Source organism: Aphidius gifuensis, linkage group LG2 (assembly GCF_014905175.1).
Source record: "Aphidius gifuensis isolate YNYX2018 linkage group LG2, ASM1490517v1, whole genome shotgun sequence".
Lineage (NCBI taxonomy): Eukaryota > Metazoa > Arthropoda > Insecta > Hymenoptera > Braconidae > Aphidius > Aphidius gifuensis.
In genome coordinates, this window is record NC_057789.1 from 18,056,885 (window position 1) to 18,076,617 (window position 19,733).

The 19,733-nt window shown below is 28.3% G+C and overlaps 3 protein-coding genes and 1 long non-coding RNA gene across 7 annotated transcripts; 3 read left to right on the plus strand and 1 right to left on the minus strand.

Moving 5' to 3' along the window:
• The first annotated feature begins 154 nt into the window (after positions 1–154).
• LOC122849260 (phosphoribosyl pyrophosphate synthase-associated protein 2) lies at positions 155–3,302 on the plus strand. 3 transcript variants are annotated; one of them, XM_044147934.1, is made up of 5 exons: positions 155–377; positions 498–607; positions 767–1,175; positions 1,280–1,705; positions 1,827–3,302. In XM_044147934.1, exons 2-5 carry the CDS (start codon positions 531–533, stop codon positions 1,983–1,985), a joined length of 1,071 nt encoding a protein of 356 aa, XP_044003869.1. In that variant the 5' UTR covers positions 155–377; positions 498–530; the 3' UTR covers positions 1,986–3,302. The 3 variants fall into 3 exon arrangements, with proteins under 3 accessions (XP_044003869.1, XP_044003868.1, XP_044003870.1); XM_044147933.1 differs by having other exon boundaries at positions 156–377; positions 524–607; XM_044147935.1 differs by lacking the exon at positions 155–377 and having other exon boundaries at positions 545–665.
• Positions 3,051–6,142, plus strand: LOC122849258 (dynein axonemal assembly factor 5). The gene is made up of 5 exons (XM_044147930.1): positions 3,051–3,759; positions 3,824–4,063; positions 4,138–4,643; positions 4,713–5,646; positions 5,726–6,142. Exons 1-5 carry the CDS (start codon positions 3,051–3,053, stop codon positions 5,875–5,877), a joined length of 2,541 nt encoding a protein of 846 aa, XP_044003865.1. The 3' UTR covers positions 5,878–6,142.
• On the minus strand, positions 6,029–9,944 carry LOC122849259 (intraflagellar transport protein 56). Of its 2 annotated transcripts, none has more exons than XM_044147932.1 (7): positions 9,758–9,944; positions 9,163–9,670; positions 8,606–8,852; positions 8,337–8,546; positions 7,947–8,253; positions 6,274–6,514; positions 6,029–6,182 (listed from the first exon to the last, which is right to left on the minus strand). In XM_044147932.1, the coding sequence occupies exons 2-7, from the start codon at positions 9,528–9,530 to the stop codon at positions 6,071–6,073; spliced, it is 1,485 nt and encodes a 494-aa protein (XP_044003867.1). In that variant the 5' UTR covers positions 9,531–9,670; positions 9,758–9,944; the 3' UTR covers positions 6,029–6,070. The 2 variants fall into 2 exon arrangements, with proteins under 2 accessions (XP_044003867.1, XP_044003866.1); XM_044147931.1 differs by having other exon boundaries at positions 9,163–9,692.
• Positions 9,945–10,774: 830 nt separating this feature from the next.
• Positions 10,775–12,005, plus strand: LOC122849261. The gene is made up of 3 exons (XR_006373552.1): positions 10,775–11,029; positions 11,116–11,157; positions 11,247–12,005. It is a non-coding gene; the product is annotated as an uncharacterized LOC122849261 (long non-coding RNA).
• The last annotated feature ends 7,728 nt before the right edge of the window (positions 12,006–19,733 follow it).

Genomic DNA, 19,733 nt, shown 5'->3' on the forward strand with positions numbered 1-19,733 from the left:
AAAAATTTATAAGCGCCATCAGTGGCAAAAAAAAGCTCTAAATTGTATAAAATTTGCCCTGTGAATACGGGTGCAGAGACGACCATCGAACACAGCTAATGTATTTCTACCATGCCCCCACTCATAACTCTTGTACACACAGACATACAATTTGTCTTCTTCTTGTCATTGTGTGCGTCAATATTCGCGCATGCGCATAACATACCTCGTGAACTTCTGACGGTTTCACTCTACTTATTAAAAAACCTGATACATAATACATATGTATGATCATATATATCCAAGTTTACGTCATTACCGAGTTGATTACCAAGTGCATTATAAATTTACAATTGTTATTCAAATATTTATATTATTGAAAGTCAATAGATTACAAGGTAAGAAAAACAATTATTAATTTATAACAGTCATCATAAATAATTTAGACAATAAATAATTGCAAACCGTTTTTTCTTTAAGTAAATATAATTTGTATTTAGCACATACTTAAAAAAAAGTCGGAGTTTTATTTTGTATTTTTCAGGGGTCAAATGGAGAAGTCAGGAGCATCAGATATTGTTATCGTGTCTGGAAATTCCCATCCAGAGCTTGCAGAGTTAATTGCAAAGTAATTATGTTTAAATCATACTCAACAAAATAAAAAAAACAGCAGTCTAAAAAAAATGGTTACTTGAATACGCAACCTCATAAAAATTTATCGATGTGTTTTTAATTTATTGCTTGTAACAATACCGAATAATTTTTTTTAAATACACATTTTTTTCAGTCGTCTCGGAGTGAAAAATGGTGGCTGTACAGTCTATCATAAAACAAACCGCGAAACAATGGTTGAAATTGGTGATTCAGTACGTGGAAAAGATTTATATATAATACAAACAGGCACCAAGGATGTTAACAATAACATTATGGAATTATTAATAATGGCATATGCCTGTAAAACATCATCAGCTAAAAATATAATCGGTGTTATTCCATATTTGCCATACTCAAAACAATGTAAAATGCGCAAACGTGGTTGCATTGTATCGAAATTGTTGGCTAAAATGATGTGTAAAAGTGGATTGACGCATATTATAACAATGGATTTACATCAAAAAGAGATACAAGGGTTTTTTGATTGTCCAGTAGACAATTTGAGAGCAAGTCCATTCCTTTTGCAGTATATACAAGAGAGTGTAAGTTTCTTCATAACATAAGTAAACGATAATTTATATTTTTTTGGAAATATATCGATAAACTTTTACCTTTTTTTTTCCTTTTTTTTTTTTTTTTTATCTAGATTCCTGATTATAGAAACTCTGTGATTGTTGCAAAAAATCCAGGCAGTGCAAAAAAAGCAACAAGTTATGCGGAAAGATTACGTGTTGGTATTGCTGTTATCCATGGTGAACAAAGAGAATCAGAATCAGATATGAATGATGGGCGTAATTCACCACCATCTGTTTTATTGTCGTCAAGAACAATGGAAGTTGGTGTTGGTGTACCATCGCATCCAGCCAAAGAAAAACCACCAATCAATGTTGTTGGTGATGTCAGTGGACACATTGCTATCATGGTTGACGATATGGTTGATGATGTACAGTCATTCGTTGCTGCTGCTGAATTACTTAAAGAACGAGGTGCTTATAGAATTTATGTTCTGGCAACTCATGGATTATTAAGCTCAGATGCACCAAAATTAATTGAAGAATCTGATATTGATGAGGTAAAAATTTAAATAAATCTATTTTAAAAAATTAGACATTAACGAGCTTTTAGTCAATTCATTAAGTAATGACACTCAAGAAGGTTTTTAAAGAATAATAAATTGTTTTGATTGATTTTAGGTTGTTGTAACAAATACAATCCCTCATGAAATTCAAAAGAGTCAATGCTCTAAAATTAAGACAGTTGACATAAGCATTTTGATGGCTGAAGCAATTCGTCGTATTCACAATAAAGAATCAATGTCATATCTCTTCCGAAATGTAACTACTGAAGATTAAAAAAACAAGTTTTCACATATAAATTCTTCAGAATAAAAATAAAAAATTATAATAGATGTCAAATTTTTGAGAAAACACTATATTTAAGTGTATACATAATTAATCAATGCAATACGAAAATTGAAAAAAAAATACATTAATGCAGTGAGTTTTGAGAAAGAAGAAATAAAAAAAAAAAAAAGATAAAATGAAATCATGACGGCAAACATAGAGTATTGAAGAGTAAACAAATTTATAAAAACGTTACCGATAACAATGAAAACACTGGTTCGTTTTAGGGACCACGTCAGGATCACTTTCATTTCTTGATTTTTCTATCGATATTTTTATATAAATTATTTTTCTCCAATAGTCAAGATGATCAATATGATTGGAAGAAAAAAAAATATATAATGCACTAACAAACAGTGTATATATATATATATATATATATATAAAGCGTGTGTGTTTCAATTATTATCGTGAATTAAGACAATTTCCGTTTACCTAAGTTATCTTTATATAATTTTTTATAAGCTTTTTGGTTTATTATTATTTTTATCTTTATTTGTTATTTTCATTGGCATTATAATAAGATTATTTACTTTTCTTAATTTACTTTTTCTTGTTTGATTATTAAAAAAAATAAATTTGTATAACTTTATAAGTACAAAAAAACCTCGTCAAAATAAATAATAAAAAAAAATTAATTAGATTGTAAAAATAGAAATATTAAATAAAATAAAAAATGCAAAAAAAATGAAATCGGTTATGCAAGCATGTCATATAAAATTGCTAAAAAATATTCATCAATGTGAGACTAAATTTAGAAAAAAAAAAGTTAGAACTAGGTATTTTTTTTTTTCAAATAATAATTTTTTTAAAATACAAAGATCATTGTACTGTAAATAAAAAAAAAAAATAAACATTTAAGTTGCCATGACACCAATAAAATAAGTCCTTAGCAACTTAAAAGTTACATCAATGAAACAAATTAAATAATTTTAATTTACTGTATCTTAATCAAAATAAAGTAATAAGTTTAATTCAAAAATTATTTTTCTCTTGAAAGAAAAACAAAAAGATATGTCAAGGTTGTTTGAACTTCACGTAAGTAAAATATGCTCATCTCTTCATTCGGAAGACAAAAAAAAACGTCTAAAAGCTTTGGAAAAACTTGATAATATCGTCACAAATAATGAAAATAATTGGAATGAATGTGAATTATCAGAAATATGGAAAATAATAAATAAATATATAACAAAAAACGTATCAGATGAATCAGAATTATGTAGAAATTTATCGATTGATATAATAAAAAAATTTCTTGAAGTACTACCAGTTGATGAAAAAAATATAATTTATCTTGTACCAGTTCTCAAACGTAGACTTGGATCTCAAGAAATTCTTGAAGAATCCGAAGAAGTTCGATTAAATTGTGTTATTTTAATAAAATTAATAATACGTATTTATAAAAAATATTTGTCTATTTATCACAATGATTTTATAACAATACTTTCAAGAACAGTTATCGATAGTTACCCAAAAATCAAGAAAGAAAGTTGTGAGAGTATTTCCCAGCTTGCTGAAAATATACCGCTGAAATTTTATTATAAGAGTAATTATGTCATCAAGCCAATATTAACAAATTTCACTCATCAACATTATCGTGTACGTGTTGCAAGTGTCAATGCGATAGGTCAAGTTATGCTGTATGGTAACAGTAAAAATATGAATGAAGTATCAACACCAATGGCTGAAAGACTATTTGATCAAAGTGGAGCAGTTAGATTAGGTAATCATGTTTTTAATTAATTTATAATATTTTGACTTACTAAAGTGAAATATTTTTTTTTTAGCTGTAATTCAGGTTGCTGGAATGTGGCTTATCAAACTGCATGATCGTTATAGCTGGTGGAACAAATTAATACCCATTATTTTGACTGGACTTCATGACGACATATCAGAAATACGTGAAAAAGCTGAAAAACTTTGGAGCGCTGCTGGTCATCATTATCTTGAAGAAAATTATAATGATGATAAAATAAAAAATAAAATGGATTTTTTGACCTTAGATCCAAAACATTATCCTCCAAGTAGTAAGAAGAACCAAAAAAAAATAAGAAAAAAATTTCCCTTCGTATAATAATAATAATTTATAATTTTTTGAAAGTAAAAAGACCAAACTTGGGATGCAGAGTAATTGTTCAGCGAAATATTAGTCACCTTGTTGGTGGAATAGCCAAAGATTTGAACGACTGGTTGCCTGATATTCGTGTCAGATCAGCACAACTTTTGGCTGTTTTGGTATTAAACGCTGAGGAAGACATTACCCAACATATACATAAATTATTGCCAGCAATGTATCGTGCCTGTAACGATGAAGACAAAAGAGTTATTGTTAATGTTGTGATTGCTGCCGAATATATCGGTCATTTTGTACTGCCTGAGACATATTGTAAACTTGTATTACCAACTCTTAACGAGGGTAATATTAGCAGTGGACATCTGTCAGTATTTTCAGCAATTATAAGGGGAAGTAAAAAAGAGCAGTTAACTAATAAATTAAAAGATATTGGTAGATTTTTACAGGAACACAATATTTGTCGCAGTAAAAAATTCGTTTATCAACAGGAATTATTAAAATCTTGTGATGCAATTCTTTCAGTTTGTCAGGAGGTGTTTATTTTATTTGCCTTATTATTTATTAGTTTATAAATTTTTTTAACTTCTTTTTTGATGTTTCAGAATTCTTCTGTAATAGCGGAAGAACTTTTTGAAATAATTTTTACAGTCTGGTCGATGGCACAACAACAAAAAATTGAAAATTACTCAAAAAAATTATTAAATGATTTATCGTTAATGACGAATAATAAAAATATCGAAGATTTATTTGAAAATCATATTCGTTCAATTTTGAATATGGTAAAAAATTCATCGTCAACTTTGACAGTATTTAGTCCTGAATTTTATATTTTCAATAATTGTTTGAAAAATACTAAAATTGCAACATCTAAAAATATTGATCTTGTTATGCCAATATTAAAAATAACAATGGACAAGGATTCATTGGATTATGAGTTACGATTAAAAATGCTAATTTTACTTTCTGAATATTTTCAACAACGCAGTAAGAGTCTAAATAATATTGAAAAGTTAAATTCATTTTTTGGTGATTTTTTAGATAATATATTGATACCAAATTTAATTTGGAAAGCTGGAAGATCAGCTGAATCTGTTCGGACATCAGCAATGAGCTGTTTATGTGCTCTACTTGATAATGAAGATAATGCAAATAACCATCCAATTTTTTTTAATGCTGATAAATTTGTTAAATATTTTAAAAAATTAAAACCAATTATTATGTCTTTAACCAGTGATAATTCTAAGAAAACCAGACTATTTTCTCTGAAAGGAATTTATATCTTATTAAAATATGCTATGAAGCTGGTATGTGTCAGTGACGAAGATGTTATTGAAATATACCCCGGAATTCTCAAAAGACTCGATGATGGATGTGATGATGTTAGATTTGTTGCTATTGAAGTACTTGTTTTTGTTTTTCAAGCATTGTCTTGTAATTATGATCTTGATTTTGGAAGAAGTCACATTGATTACTTATACACATCTACAGTCATTCATTTAGATGATCCAGAAGAAAAATTTCAAAATATTATGCTGGGTAAAAACTATATGAGTTATTTTTTTGAATTTCTAACGTTTTTTTCAGATGCAACTAATAATAAACCTGTTATTTTCAGATGCAATTATTCAACTGGCTAAGATTCATCCAAAATTGCTTTATGATAAAATCGAAAAGTGTAAAATAAATTTTAGAAACCAGCAAGCACTAGAAAAAATTCAAAAAGAGTGCCAGGGAATTTTATGTTTTGAAAAAGTAACTTTAAAATAGAAACACTCTAAACTCCAAAAATATCTTTATGCTTTGTAGAGATTTCATTTTAATTATTATAATTGGTACCAGTTTTTTTTTTTTTTTGTTCTCAATTACAAAGGTAAAGTTTGAGATAAAATCAAATTATTTACAAAATATAAGTTATTCAATTTTCAAATGGAATTTTTTTTTTTTTTAAATTAAACTCATATTAGCAAGGTATTCTGTTGTCTTTTCCCCATTTTTTCATGACCCGAATGATTTGGTCAACTTGAGAATTCAATGTATTTCTAAGCAGCTGAATGACTTGTGGCAATAAATCTCTGTAACAATAGAAAAAAAGGAATTCATAATTTTGTTTTTTTTTTTTTTTTGAAATTTTTTGGATTAATTAAAAAATATAGATATTCATACTTTGATTGTTTTTGAGCAACAATATATTGGAATGTTCCACAACATGCGCCACGTTTACCTTCCCAATATTCAGGTGACGGGTCCAATTTATTCAACATATCAAATGCTTTAGCCGCATACCAAAATTCACCCACTGTATAACAAGTATTTGCAATTAGCTGAAGGAGGTTAAAGCTTTGTGTTGAAGTATCCATTTTTAAATAAAGTTCCCAAGCTTGTTGACTTTTTTTATTCATTATATCTGGAAAAAAAAAAAAAATATAGTGATACCAGGTGGATTTTATTAGACTTGGTGTGTTTTTAAACACAATAAAGTTGATTAAATAAAAGTTTATTTTTCCGCTGAGTGGTGCAAATAGAAGTTATGACTATCTTAACTATTTTAATTATTTGGTTGGTCACGGTCTATTAAAAATAAAAAAAATTTAATATCGTCTTCAAAAAGGATAAGATGTTTTATTTATTTTTTTGATTCCTCAGTTAAAGCCTGAGATATCTATTAAATATTAATTTGCAGAGTGCAATTTAATAATTATCATACTTATGAGACAAATAATTTAGGTATTAATAATTTTTTTCAAAGGTATATAAAAATTCTTCCATTTTCGGGGGAACTTCTATTAAGGTGTTACCAGCTGTGCTGGTGGAAAATGAACAACTATTGTTGAAATTTTTGCAGTAACTTCTTGAAATAACAATACACCTTCTTGAATTTTTTTTTAATTTTGTCCTAACTAATTATTTTTTAATTAATTGTCAAAGTCGACTACTCTTTTAGAGGTTAAACATAAGGTCTTATGGAGAGCCAAGTTTAGTCTTCCAATACCTGGTTAGCCATTTCAAGAAAAAAATACACAGATTTACCAAAAACTAGAGGTTTATAAAAGAAGAAAATAGGAAATTTTTGGTATAAAAATTAATAGAGCTTCGAGACTTTTATTTTACAATAAATTTTTGTCTTTGTCTAAATACTTGAGTGGAAGTGAGAAACAAGATTTTCTCTTTCTTTTTTATTTTTTTCGCACTCATAGAAATATTATGTTTCTAAACGCCATCCAAAAGAGGTCTCTAGATATGCGCGGGTAACACCTTAAGGACGTTATGCACAAATTACTCTCTTTTTTAAAAATATAATGAGAATGTTCTGAAATTTTGTACACAAGTAGATCTTTTCATTCTGAATACAGCGGTATAATTATTTTCTTATGTTGATCGGTTAAATTTTTTGTAATTAATTATTGAAAATAATATTTAACATTGGCTCTTATGGAGATTTCAACCATTTTTTTCGGATAGAAAAAATGATGAAAAAGTCTTGAAAAAAATCACACATATACTAGAAACCGAGTTTTATTAATTGCGCGAAAAATTTTCATATGTTGATCGGTCAATTAATGAGTAATTAATTATAAACTTTACAAAAATTAGATGTGGCAACGTATGGCATGTTCAAACACACACACATACCCGCAATCCCATATATTGTATATGGGGCGCAGGCGCTTTTCACTTTATTTTTTTACAGTGTAGTCGGATTTCAGTTTTGTCTGTGACGTCAGAAGCGCCCCGCAACACCCGCAATGAATTTGTGCATAACCTCCTTAAATCTCAAGTCACATAAACTCAGTCAGTTATATAATTAAATATAAAATAATTTATAATAAAAAACTTACAGCAATAAGACAAAATACTTATATATGCGAAGTCTTTTTTTAATCTTTCATTTCGAATAACTAAAAATGCATCTTCAGCTCCTTTAAACAATCCTGATGCAGCTTGTGCTTGGCCATAATTAAAATTAAATCTGTCGTCTGATGAAAAATATGTTTTTATTGAATTAAGATAAACAAGGACTTCATCAAATTGTCGACGTAAGAAAAGACATGCTGACATGCAATGTCTGCCTGGTATTGTATCACATTCAGATGTTGATGAACCAACAAGATGAAAATATTGTTGGGCTGTTTTAATGCTTTCACGCTGGAATAACATTGATTCAAAAATTTAATATTAATTTTTTATATTATTTAAAAATCACATGTAGAAAAAAAAATTGTGTTTACTGATCCAGTTTCTTGACCAATTATAGTATTAACTGTTCCTTTGAGAATATATTCTTGTGGCACAGATGGTTCTAAATCTTTTATCAGCTCGAATGCTTCCTGAATATCATTCTGTTTTAAATAAAATATTACTAGATTCAGCCGTGCCTCGGGAATAACATCAATGAGATTTGGAAAAATCTTCAATGCTCCCTCACCTTCCTTAAACACCTAGAACAGTTTTTTTTATCAAAATTTAAATTCAAATAAATTGGATCAAGTGCTATTACCACACTGTTGTGACGAATCAAATCATGCCCAAAGCTATATGAAGATGTTGTTTCTACTAACTGTCGCAATTCAGCTTGAGCTGCATTACCATCATACAAACGAAAGTGATTACAAGCTTTTAAGTTTATTGAAATCGCACTATCTGGATATTTTTGCAAGTAAACCTGGAGTACTTCTTGGGCAACATCATAATAATCAAGCTTGTAATAACAAAGTGCAACGTAAACATTCAATGCCAAATAATCTCTGAAATGTAATTGAACCAAACTTTTTAACTCGTTTCAAATTCGTTTAAAATTTCTGTTATGAAACTAAGGATGTGAGGATGGATCAGACGATACCTAAATTTTGTCAGGTGGTTTGAAAATCAATAGGTCGGGAATCATCAATTGACATATATATTGATTTTCAAACCACTATAAATATATAATATATATATATGTATATATAACTATCTAGAATACTAGGAATTTCAATTTTGTTTTTTGTATAGAATACAAAAAAATCAAGAGTAATTGAAATAAATAAAATGAAAATTGACTAATATATTAACAACCTGTTGTCGAGAAGAATTTTTTTGTAGATGTCAATGGCTTCTTGATAATGTGCACGAAGATAGTGAATTGAAGCAAGACAAAGTTGATCCTCAATAACGTTTTGTAATTTAGCATGATGTTTATTAAGTTCTCCCTCCTTTTCCATTTTATGCGACAAATGAAAAAGCAGCCGATTTTTCAAAGTATTTTCATAAGCATTATGAAGGATATTTTTTGCTTCGGGGTACATTCCCAAAAAAAAATAACAACATGCTAAATTCGTTGATGTATTCGATGATTTTTCTTCACTTTTTTTCGATAATTTTTCGTAAATCATTGCTGCGCGTTTGTAATTGCCAAGATGAAATTCGCAGTACGCAATCCACATGTCAGAATCAAGTGCATTGTTTGTTGGTACATTGAATTCAACGAGAGTCAGAGCACCACTGTAGTCACGTTTTTGTAAAAACTCTTCAAGTTTGGGAATATCTTTTCGTCTCAGGGATTGAAGCGTAGTTTCAGAAATAGCTGGTTTTGACCGTGATAAAATCTAAATGTTTGTGAATTGAATAAATAAGAAAGAAAATGTAGATTATTTTATTTTTCGAAGCTTACCATTTTTAATATTTAAGCTATGTTTTTGTTGTGACAAGAAAACAATCGATTTTTGAATCTATACATTCACTTGGGGTGGGTTCGAAAGGTCGATATGGTCAGCAGTCAGCACCCGTATTCACAGGGCATCACAATTTAGGGCTTTTTTTCACCACTCACAGCGCTTGTAAAGCTTTTGTATGTGAAATCTATATAAAAAAAAAATTTTTACAAGCGCCATCAGCGGCATAAAAAAAGCCCTAAATTACGGAAGCCGGGTAGGGACATTGAGTGCTTACGTGCAATCGTACGAACGCACACAGAAAACTAGGGATGTGCGATACTTTTAAAAGTATTCAGTATCGATATATCGGATATTTTTTTTTCAAATATCGGTTATCCGATATATCGGGTGGAAAAGTACTCGGTATATCGAATATCGAGTACTTTTCAAATAAAAAAAAAGACCAATGTTTAATGAGTTTTTTATTTTAATTATTATTTTATTTAAATATATCAGTATTAATATTATTTAATACTGGTCTGTTCTTTTATTTGAATTCAAATTGTTTTACATAAAATTTTTTTATTAATATATCAATCAATAATAATAAAGATTAATATATATCAATAATAATATATATTAATACAATGTATGTATAAATATATATATGTATTTTTAATAAATACAAAACAATATTTAATATTGGATAAAATTATTAAATATATATTTCAAATTAATAACAATTTTTATCATTTTAATTTATATAACTGTTTATAAAATAATATTTTTTGGTATGTTTTTTGGTAATATATATTATAAAATTGCTAAAATCCCCAATCACTAGTCTCCGGTACTTTTTGACCGATATCTGGTAAAAAATATCGGTTACTCGGTATATCGGATCAAAAAGTATCGAGTAAAAGTATCCGATATATATTGGCGATATATCGGCTGTTCCGATATATCGCCAAGTATCGCACATCCCTACAGAAAACACCAAAGTTTGCGTACTTGCAATCGTACTTGCAATCGCACGTACGCACGCAAGAAAAAAATGAAAATCGGCGCGCGCATGCTTTATTTGCCATATTATATTCAATATTGTTATTATTATGAATAAACAAATCAAAACAAATGGTCTGTATATGGCTTCCGTAGGTATGCCATATTCAGTGATAATTGTTTATCGAATTATTTTGTTTAAATTGATAAGACGGTGACAATAATTAGGATAATATACAATATTTATACCTAATAATTCACGATTGACGGAAATTATCATAATAAATGTATGTGCTCGGGATATTGTTAAGACGCTGTCAACAGCTGTGTCCATGCATAATCTTATATCATTTCAACATCTGAACTTTTTTAGGTAGACAGTTCAACACAAAACTATTTAAGAATGAGAGACACCGTAAGTCAATATTTTTTTAAATACTATTGTTTAAAACTATCATTTATTCATTATTTATTATACATTATTTTATCATCTGTTTATTTCAGTAAAGAGGATGAAAGCTATTTGTGGCCACAACAAATACAAATTGACATTATCTTCAAAGAAGTCAACAGCCTTCTAAAATTGAGTGATCTTCTAAATGTAATTTTAAATGCAAAATGAAAAAGATGGTGAAGATATTGTACTTATAAGTTATAAGTAACATAAAACGTCACTTTTTTATTTTTAAAAAGTAAAAAAAACAATTCATAATAAGAGTTGTATTTTTAGATAATTTTGGTAAAAGTTGATAATAAAAAATTTATTTTTATTTACAATTGAGGGTCCGGATGCAATAACCATATATTTAATACTACTATATTGCGCATGGGGCTCGATTTTGCTGGTTCCTCAAACGGTGCAGACAATCTCTCTGTCGCAGTCCTTAGAAGATTTAGGCAATGACAAGAGTGGGGATTCAGCAGAACTCGGAATAGCTCAACACATATACAGAAATAATACGCACACAAATTCATTGCGCATGTATGGAAGCCGAATCCCCACTCTTGTCATTGCCTAAATCTTCCAAGGACTGCGACAGAGAGATTGTCTGCACCGTTTGAGGAACCAGCGTTCCACTTATGGGAAAGCATAGGCGATGCGCAATATAGTAGTATTAAATATATGGCAATAACCAGTCGAGCGCTCGAAGACATAGACGGCAGTGATGGGTAAATGGTCGATTTTTGAGGTTTCATACACTTACAGTAAGATACTGTAAGATACTGTAAGAAACTGTAAGATACCTCTGACGCCATTTTGAACATTCTTATTGACTGTCGACTCGACAATTAGTTCTTATTGCTCGATATATATTGGTACATGTAATTTATTTGTTATATAAATATATATAATATCAAGGAAAACCAGTTTTAAGGAATTAATGTTGCTTGAAACATAATTTTTTGGCAACATTAATTTCTTAGCTCCATCCTTTCCTTAGCTACTGCTTTTCCTCGGACATTTTCTATTTATTAAATAAATAATATACATGTCATTTTATTTTTAAAAGATGGAAATGTCCAAGAAAAAGCAGTAGCTAAGGGAAAGATGTAGCTAAGGAATTAATGTTGCTTAAAAAAGAATTTCTTTGGCAACTGTAATTCCTTAGCTTTATCTTTTCCTTAGCTACTATTTTTCCTTGGGATTTTTATTTATTTAAAAAATAAAATGCATGTAATTTTATTTATTAAATAAATTAAAATGTCCAAGGAAAAGCAGTAGCTAAGAAAAAGATGTAGCTAAGAAATTAATGTTGCCAAAAAATTATATTTTAAGGAATTAATGTTGCTTTGATTTTAAATAACTAATTTTTTAAATAAATAAAAATCCCAAAGAGAAATAGTAGCTAAGGAAAAGATGGAGCTAAGGAATTACAGTTGCCAAAGAAATTCTTTTTTAAGCAACATTAATTCCTTAGCTAAATCTTTTCCTTAGCTACTGCTTGTTTTTGGAATTTTTATTTATTTAATAAATGAATTACATGTATTTATCGAATAAAAACAAATTGTAGCACGAAGGTTCCACTTTTATTCGTAGAAGGCGCTGGGAACGCAATGTTAGATACCTCGATGTATGAAACCGATGATGTAAGATACAGTATCTTACATGGTATCTTACACATGTAAGATACCAAGGTATCTTACCTACCCAACACTGATAGACGGTAAGCTGATGGCTAAAAAACTAGACTCAACCGTATACGAAAAGAATGTGTCAAATGGTAGTCCTTGAGACCTAGAACACATTGCATATACCCTCAAGCAGTTTTTTGGTCACTCATCCACAGGTAAGCCAGGTAAAAAATCGATTATTCAGACTCCTCATAATTACATAATTTTTTGTGTAAATACTTTTAATTTTAATATATTAACTTAATTTTAAACTCTCAAGCAAATTAATTGTAGCCCTGCCGAGATATTAATTTTTGAAAATTAAAAAAATCACGAATTATAAGAGACGTTACAATTGCTTGGCGAGCTAGGATATTTTTTTTTAATGTATTTTAAATATAAAAAAAAAAATCTCAAGCAAAAAAAAAATAGCTAAAAGGGTTAAAAAAATTATTAAAAATTATATTATAAAATTTAAATTATAGAGCAATGCGGGGGCTGAGCGGTATGGGGATTACAGAGCGGCGCGAAAAGAAAAGAGTGGTGGGGAGTTTGGCAGTCAGCTTGGAGTTTATATTAGAAGAGGAAAACTATAGAGAGAAAAAAGATAAAAACTTCCCACTACTCTATTTTTTTCGCGCCCCTCTGTAATCCCCAGCCCCCGCATTGCTCTACAATTCAATTTAATTTATAATAATTTTTTTAACCCTTTTAGATATTTTTTTTTTGCTTGAGATTTTTTTTTTTATATTTAAAATACATTAAAAAAAAATATCCTAGCTCGCCAAGCAATTGTAACGTCTCTTATAATTCGTGATTTTTTTAATTTTCAAAAATTAATATCTCGGCAGGGCTACAATTAATTTGCTTGAGAGTTTAAAATTAAGTTACTATATTAAAATTAAAAGTATTTAAACAAAAAATTATGTAATTATGAGGAGTCTGAATAATCGATTTTTTACCTGGCTTACCTGTGGATGAGTGATCAAAAAACTGCTTGAGGGTATGTGCAATGTGTTCTAGGTCTCAAGGACTACCATTTGACACATTCTTTTCGTATACGGTTGAGTCTAGTTTTTTAGCCATCAGCTTACGGACTAACAAGAAAACGCTACGTTTCGGTGGGTGGAAAATAAGAAAAATTAAAATTGATAAATCAGAAAAATAAAAAATACAGTCGTTAATAGGATTGAAAAATACATATTTTTCGTCAAATCAATTTTTTTAAATAATAATTAGTTAACGTGATAAAAAATAAAAACAAAATTTTTTTTTTTGAAAAAAATACTTTTTTTTAATCATATAACTCGTGACAACTTCTTTAAAAATTAATAAATCGACTTGAATTTTTGACTGTAGCTTCATTATAAGCTGCCGATTACAACAGTATGAGCAAAAAACTCATTTATTTATATTGTTTAATTTTTATTATATGATTGTTTAACGTCGAGGAAAAATTCAATCTGTCTAACTTTGAATGAAAAAAGAGTCGAAGAAATTTAAAAACTGAGTAACTTGTCATTGGCAATATTGTTGAGCAGTATATCAAGAAATTTTATACGAATTTTTAGATATTTTTATTAATTATTTACCGAGTTATTAATTTAACAACAAATAGCGTGCATACTGCTTGTATTTATATGGATAAACAGACGCGCGAGCTTAGGCGTTCACCAGAGAAGGGGCCGAAGACCACGCATATATAGTCCTAACGGCAACTCGCAATTTGTTGTTTACTTTTATTGAATTTATTAATATTTATATTGTAGCAAGGTTTATTATTATTTTATATAAATGTCATGTATTTTTAAAAAATTCGATATTTTTATTAAATAAATTTATATATCAATATTGGAACAGATTTGAAGCAATGTTTATAATTATTTATTGACATTTGACAGAATGAAATTATAAATAACAATAAATAATATGGCGGATTAAGCATGCGCGCGCCGATTTTTATTATTTTTTCTTGAGTGCTTACGTGCAATCGTTCTTCGCACGTACGCTAACTTTAGTTTGTCTGTTTGCGTTCGTACGATTGCACGTAAACACTCGATGTCCCTACCCGGCTTCCGTACTTTTGTATTGCCAGAGATAGATGTGTTTTTTTTTTCGAGGTTAGGTGTAATTTTTTTTTATTAAAAGATTGTTCACATCAAGGCTATCACTTTTTCTAAATAAAATTTTCCGGAAAAATCGATTTTTTTTTCAAAACTTTGTTTATGCTTTTAACTCCGCCATTTTTATTTTTTTTCGGAAGTTTTTTTTTTTTCGTTTTTGTCTTTCTGGGCGGTACAACTTTTCTGTATATCATTTTTTAATTAAAGCCATATTTTTTCAGGAAAATCCATAAACAGATAAAATCGGCCCGAAAAAAAAGCGATTTTATCGAAAAATTTTTCAAATAAACAGTGTTAGTTTTGATGTAGAAAATGTTTTGGTGCAAAAAAAAAATGCACTATCCATTTAAAAAAACTATGTTTATACCGGAAACTCCGCCATTTTGGATTTTTCGAATTTTTTTTTTTGTTTTTTTTTTTCCCTTTCCAAACTCTACAACTTTTACTTGAAACATTTTACAATTTGAGCTTTATTTTTCGAGAAAAATCCATTGATAAATTAAAATGGGACACCCGGTATATATGTATATTTTTCTTGATTAAAATGACTAAAAAATAATAATAAAAAAGATAAAATGACATTAACTAATCAACAATAGTATTTATTCATTAATTTTCATGATTTTTTCCTTCTTGATTTGCCCTTGTTACGGAGGCTAGGAGCCCTAGGCTCAGCCGCAGTCTTGAATTCATCGGCGAAAAAAAAAAAACGCTCATAACTTACGAACTAACACGTACAAAAAAATCCTATAAGTCACACTTATAGGAGAGACTTATAAGATGAACTTATAGAACGTTTATATAAGTTTTTTGCCGCTTTCTTATACAAATTTTATAATAATAATGAAGAATGCCAAAAAATATTTCTTATAAGTGTATCTTATAAGAACATTAAGGTATGCCTAAAAAAAAAAATTAAAAGATTATTTGTTGTGATCAAATAAATTTTGATTAATAAATAACAGAAAATTACGAAATTTTTTTAGCATTTTCAATATGTTTATTTATACGTGGATTAATTGGAAAAAGGTAAGTGTTATTGATATCAATTACTATTTCATATTTGTATAAACCTATTGAGCAATTTGTTGGTTTTATATACGACGCTCCTGTTCTATTTTTTTTGTAAAATGTTATCAATTTTCTTAATTATTATTAATTTCGAGTATCTCAGATGTTCGATTATTTGATTTTATATAAAATATTGATTGTTATGATATAAAGTTTCATGTTTTTACGTATAATGAGTTTTTTAAATGATAATTAAACAAAAATTTTGCTATTGAATATAAATTTTTTTCTAAATTTCCATAAATGATTCTTATTTTTTTATAATTATTAGTTTTCGATAAACTAAATTTTCTTTTTTTTTTTTTTTTTGTAAATTTCATTTTTTACAAACATTGATATATTTTAAACATGAAATTTTTCTTTTATTATCAACAATTTATTGTGACAACAAAATTTTATACTTATATAAAATTTAGATGAAAAAAAATTCTACTGTCGAATTTGATATATCTTGTTGATATTTATAAAAAAAAATTTGTAAACTATTATCAACTTCCCAGGTAGGAATCGACGATTGGGACAAGCTTGTGTCAAGCTTGGATTCCAGGCTTCGAAGCTTGTGTCAAGCTTGGATTCCAAGCGTGTGTCAAGCTTGGCAAGAGCCTGGAATGATAACCATGTATTTGCTTGTGTCAAGCTTCAAATCAAGTCAATGACACAAGCTTTGAATCCAAGCTTGAGACAGTCTTGCAAAAAAAATTATAAATAAATATAAATAACTATTATTATTAATTTATTATTTTTGACATTATTATTATTTACACGATCCAAGTTGAATTAACGATAATAATTTGAGCGAAAATAAACGGCGTACTGGGGGATCGATCCTAGGTCTCTCACGTGGAATTCCGATGCTCTATCACGTCAACCACCGGGGTATTCATAACAGACTCACAAAAAATTTTGTGTGAATTAAAGATATATTCGAGACTTAATACACAGTCCTTGTAACAGATTGGCACGATACTCAAAACCTAATAATTGCTATTTGAAATTTCTATTTACACTCTATATGTAGATTTAAATATTATAATTTTTTTTTTTTTTAATTGAACATATGCACAAGTCAAGTCTCGTGTCAAGCTTGATAAAACGAGCTTGACACAAGGCTCGTGTGAAGCCGGGTAAAACAAAAAAGTACAGGCTTGACACAATTATAATGCCTGATGAATCGAAATAAATGTCATGTTTACGCTTGGTATACCAAGCTTGTGTCAAACTTAAAATCCAATGTTGACACAAACTTGTAATCCAAGCTTGTGTCAAACTTAAAATCCAATCTTGACACAAGACTGATTTCCAAGGCTTTGTGTGAGCCTAGAGTCAGACCATCGTAACAGGCTCGACACAAACTTGGGACACAAGGTTTGGAAGTCAAGCTTGTGCCAAGCCTGTTACAATCGTTACGGCTGGGTGATTCCTACCTGGGTTATATCAATTACCTGAGAAATCATTTATTTATCGATCTATTATAAACTTTTTAATAAACTTGTTACGATGATAATTTAATGTTATTTTAATACATTTTTAATCTCTAGATGAATTAACATTTCACTATCGAATATGATTTATTATACCCGGGAAAAACGGTTTGTATACAACCATATACAACCATATACAACCATATACAATCATATACAAACATATACAATCATATACAAACATATACAGTATATGGTTGTATATGGTTGTATATAGTTGTATATGGTTGTATATAGTTGTATATGGTTGTATATGGTTGTATACAAACAGTTTATACCTCATGAACAAGTTTATATAGTTTTATAAACTTATATACAAATTTATATGATTGTATAAACTTACTTTTTTTACATGTAAATTTTGTTTACATGTAAATTTTATGTTTAAATTTTTATTAATACATCTTTCTGTCACTTTATTTAACTAGCTTAAAGGAAAACAAAAAAAATACCTATCTCACTATAGGCACTTAGTTATTTTATTTTAGATGTCTTCTCGAAATAATTAGAAATAAATATTCAACTGATTTTGAGAAAGAAAAAATTTTTACAATATATGTATAAAATATTTTAAGAAGACATCTAAAATAAAATAACTAAGTGCCTATAGTGAGATAGGTATTTTTTTCGTTTTTCTTTAAGCTAGTTAAATAAAGTGACAGAAAGATGTATTAATAAAAATTTAAACAATTACATGTAAAAAAAATAAAACCAACCAGCCTATCGGGATGTGATGAAACTTTTGATTCAAGGGCTTCATAATTTTGTCTCTGATACGTTAACGCGCGATGGTTCAGGGGGTAACGCACTGGCTTTTAAAAGTATAGGTTTAGATAGGTTTAGATTAGGCAGAGGTTCGAGGCTCGGTTAGGACAAAAAAAAAAAAAAAAAACAATTAAATCTTCAAGTGTAAAATAAAATAACTCCTGAAAAAAAAGGAAAAATAAAAAAATAATTTTTTTTTTTATTTTCATTTCTTTTAATCAAAAATAAAAACAATTTTCTATTAATTTAATCTATAACTTCCTTAAATTAAATGACTTAACCATTAAATTGAATGAAATGTCGCTCAATTTTAGCAACTTCTGTCTTGATTAGATCGCTTTTCTGCTTTAAATTGATTCATAATTTTTCCAAATTAATTGATAATTTCCTCAAGTTAAACGACTTACCCATTAAATTAAATGAAATGTCGCTCAATTTTAGCAACTTGTGTCTTAACTAGATCGCTTTTTGTCTTGAATTGATTCATAATTTTTTTAAATTAATTCATTTATCATTTGTATAAAAACAATTTTCTATTAATTCAATCAATATTATCCTTAAATTAAACGATTTACCCATTAAATAAAATCAAATGTCATTTAATTTTAGCAACTTTTGTTTTAACTAGACCGCTTATTCGCTTGATTTAAAGGATATTTTTGCTTCCTTTTTAGCAAAGTTTCTCTTAAATTAATTCTCTTTTCTCTTAAATAAAAAGAAAACTGTCTTAAATTAAAGCAAATAAATTGCTTTAATTAAAAAATATTATGCTCAATTTAATACATTTTTTTTTTAAATCAAAGCCTAAAACTTTCAAGCAAAATTTTTCTATATTTAAGTAACTTTTCTCTTAAATGCAGACATTTTTTTTCTCAGTGTATTCTTGAATTTGATCTCCCGGGAAAAACGGTTTGTATACAACCATATACAATCATATACGACCATATATGATTGTATACAAACTCATACAGTTGTATATCGCCATTTTCTGTATACAAATTTATAAAGTTGTATACAGTTGTATACAACCATATATGGAATTTATAGATCAAATTCAAGAATGGTTGTATACAAACATAGATAGTTGTATACAAACATAGATAGTTGTATACAAGTTTATATGCCGTGACTTTCAAAAATTTATTAATATCATAAAAAAAAAAAAAATTTATAATTATTTAAACAATTTAATTTTTTTGTCTATATATTTATTTGACCGAAAAAATTACACCATAAATACTTGACTTTACCGGGACTTGAACACGGTATCTTCTAGTTGAAACTCCAGAGCCTTACTTACCTAACCACGACAGCTGCAATCGAAAATTATGAAAATTTGTTCTACTTAAATATTCATTATAATCATAGCAATCCAAGGATCAACTAACACTCGGCCGATATATGAATTTCATTTGTTTCGTATACCCCGGAATGTATAT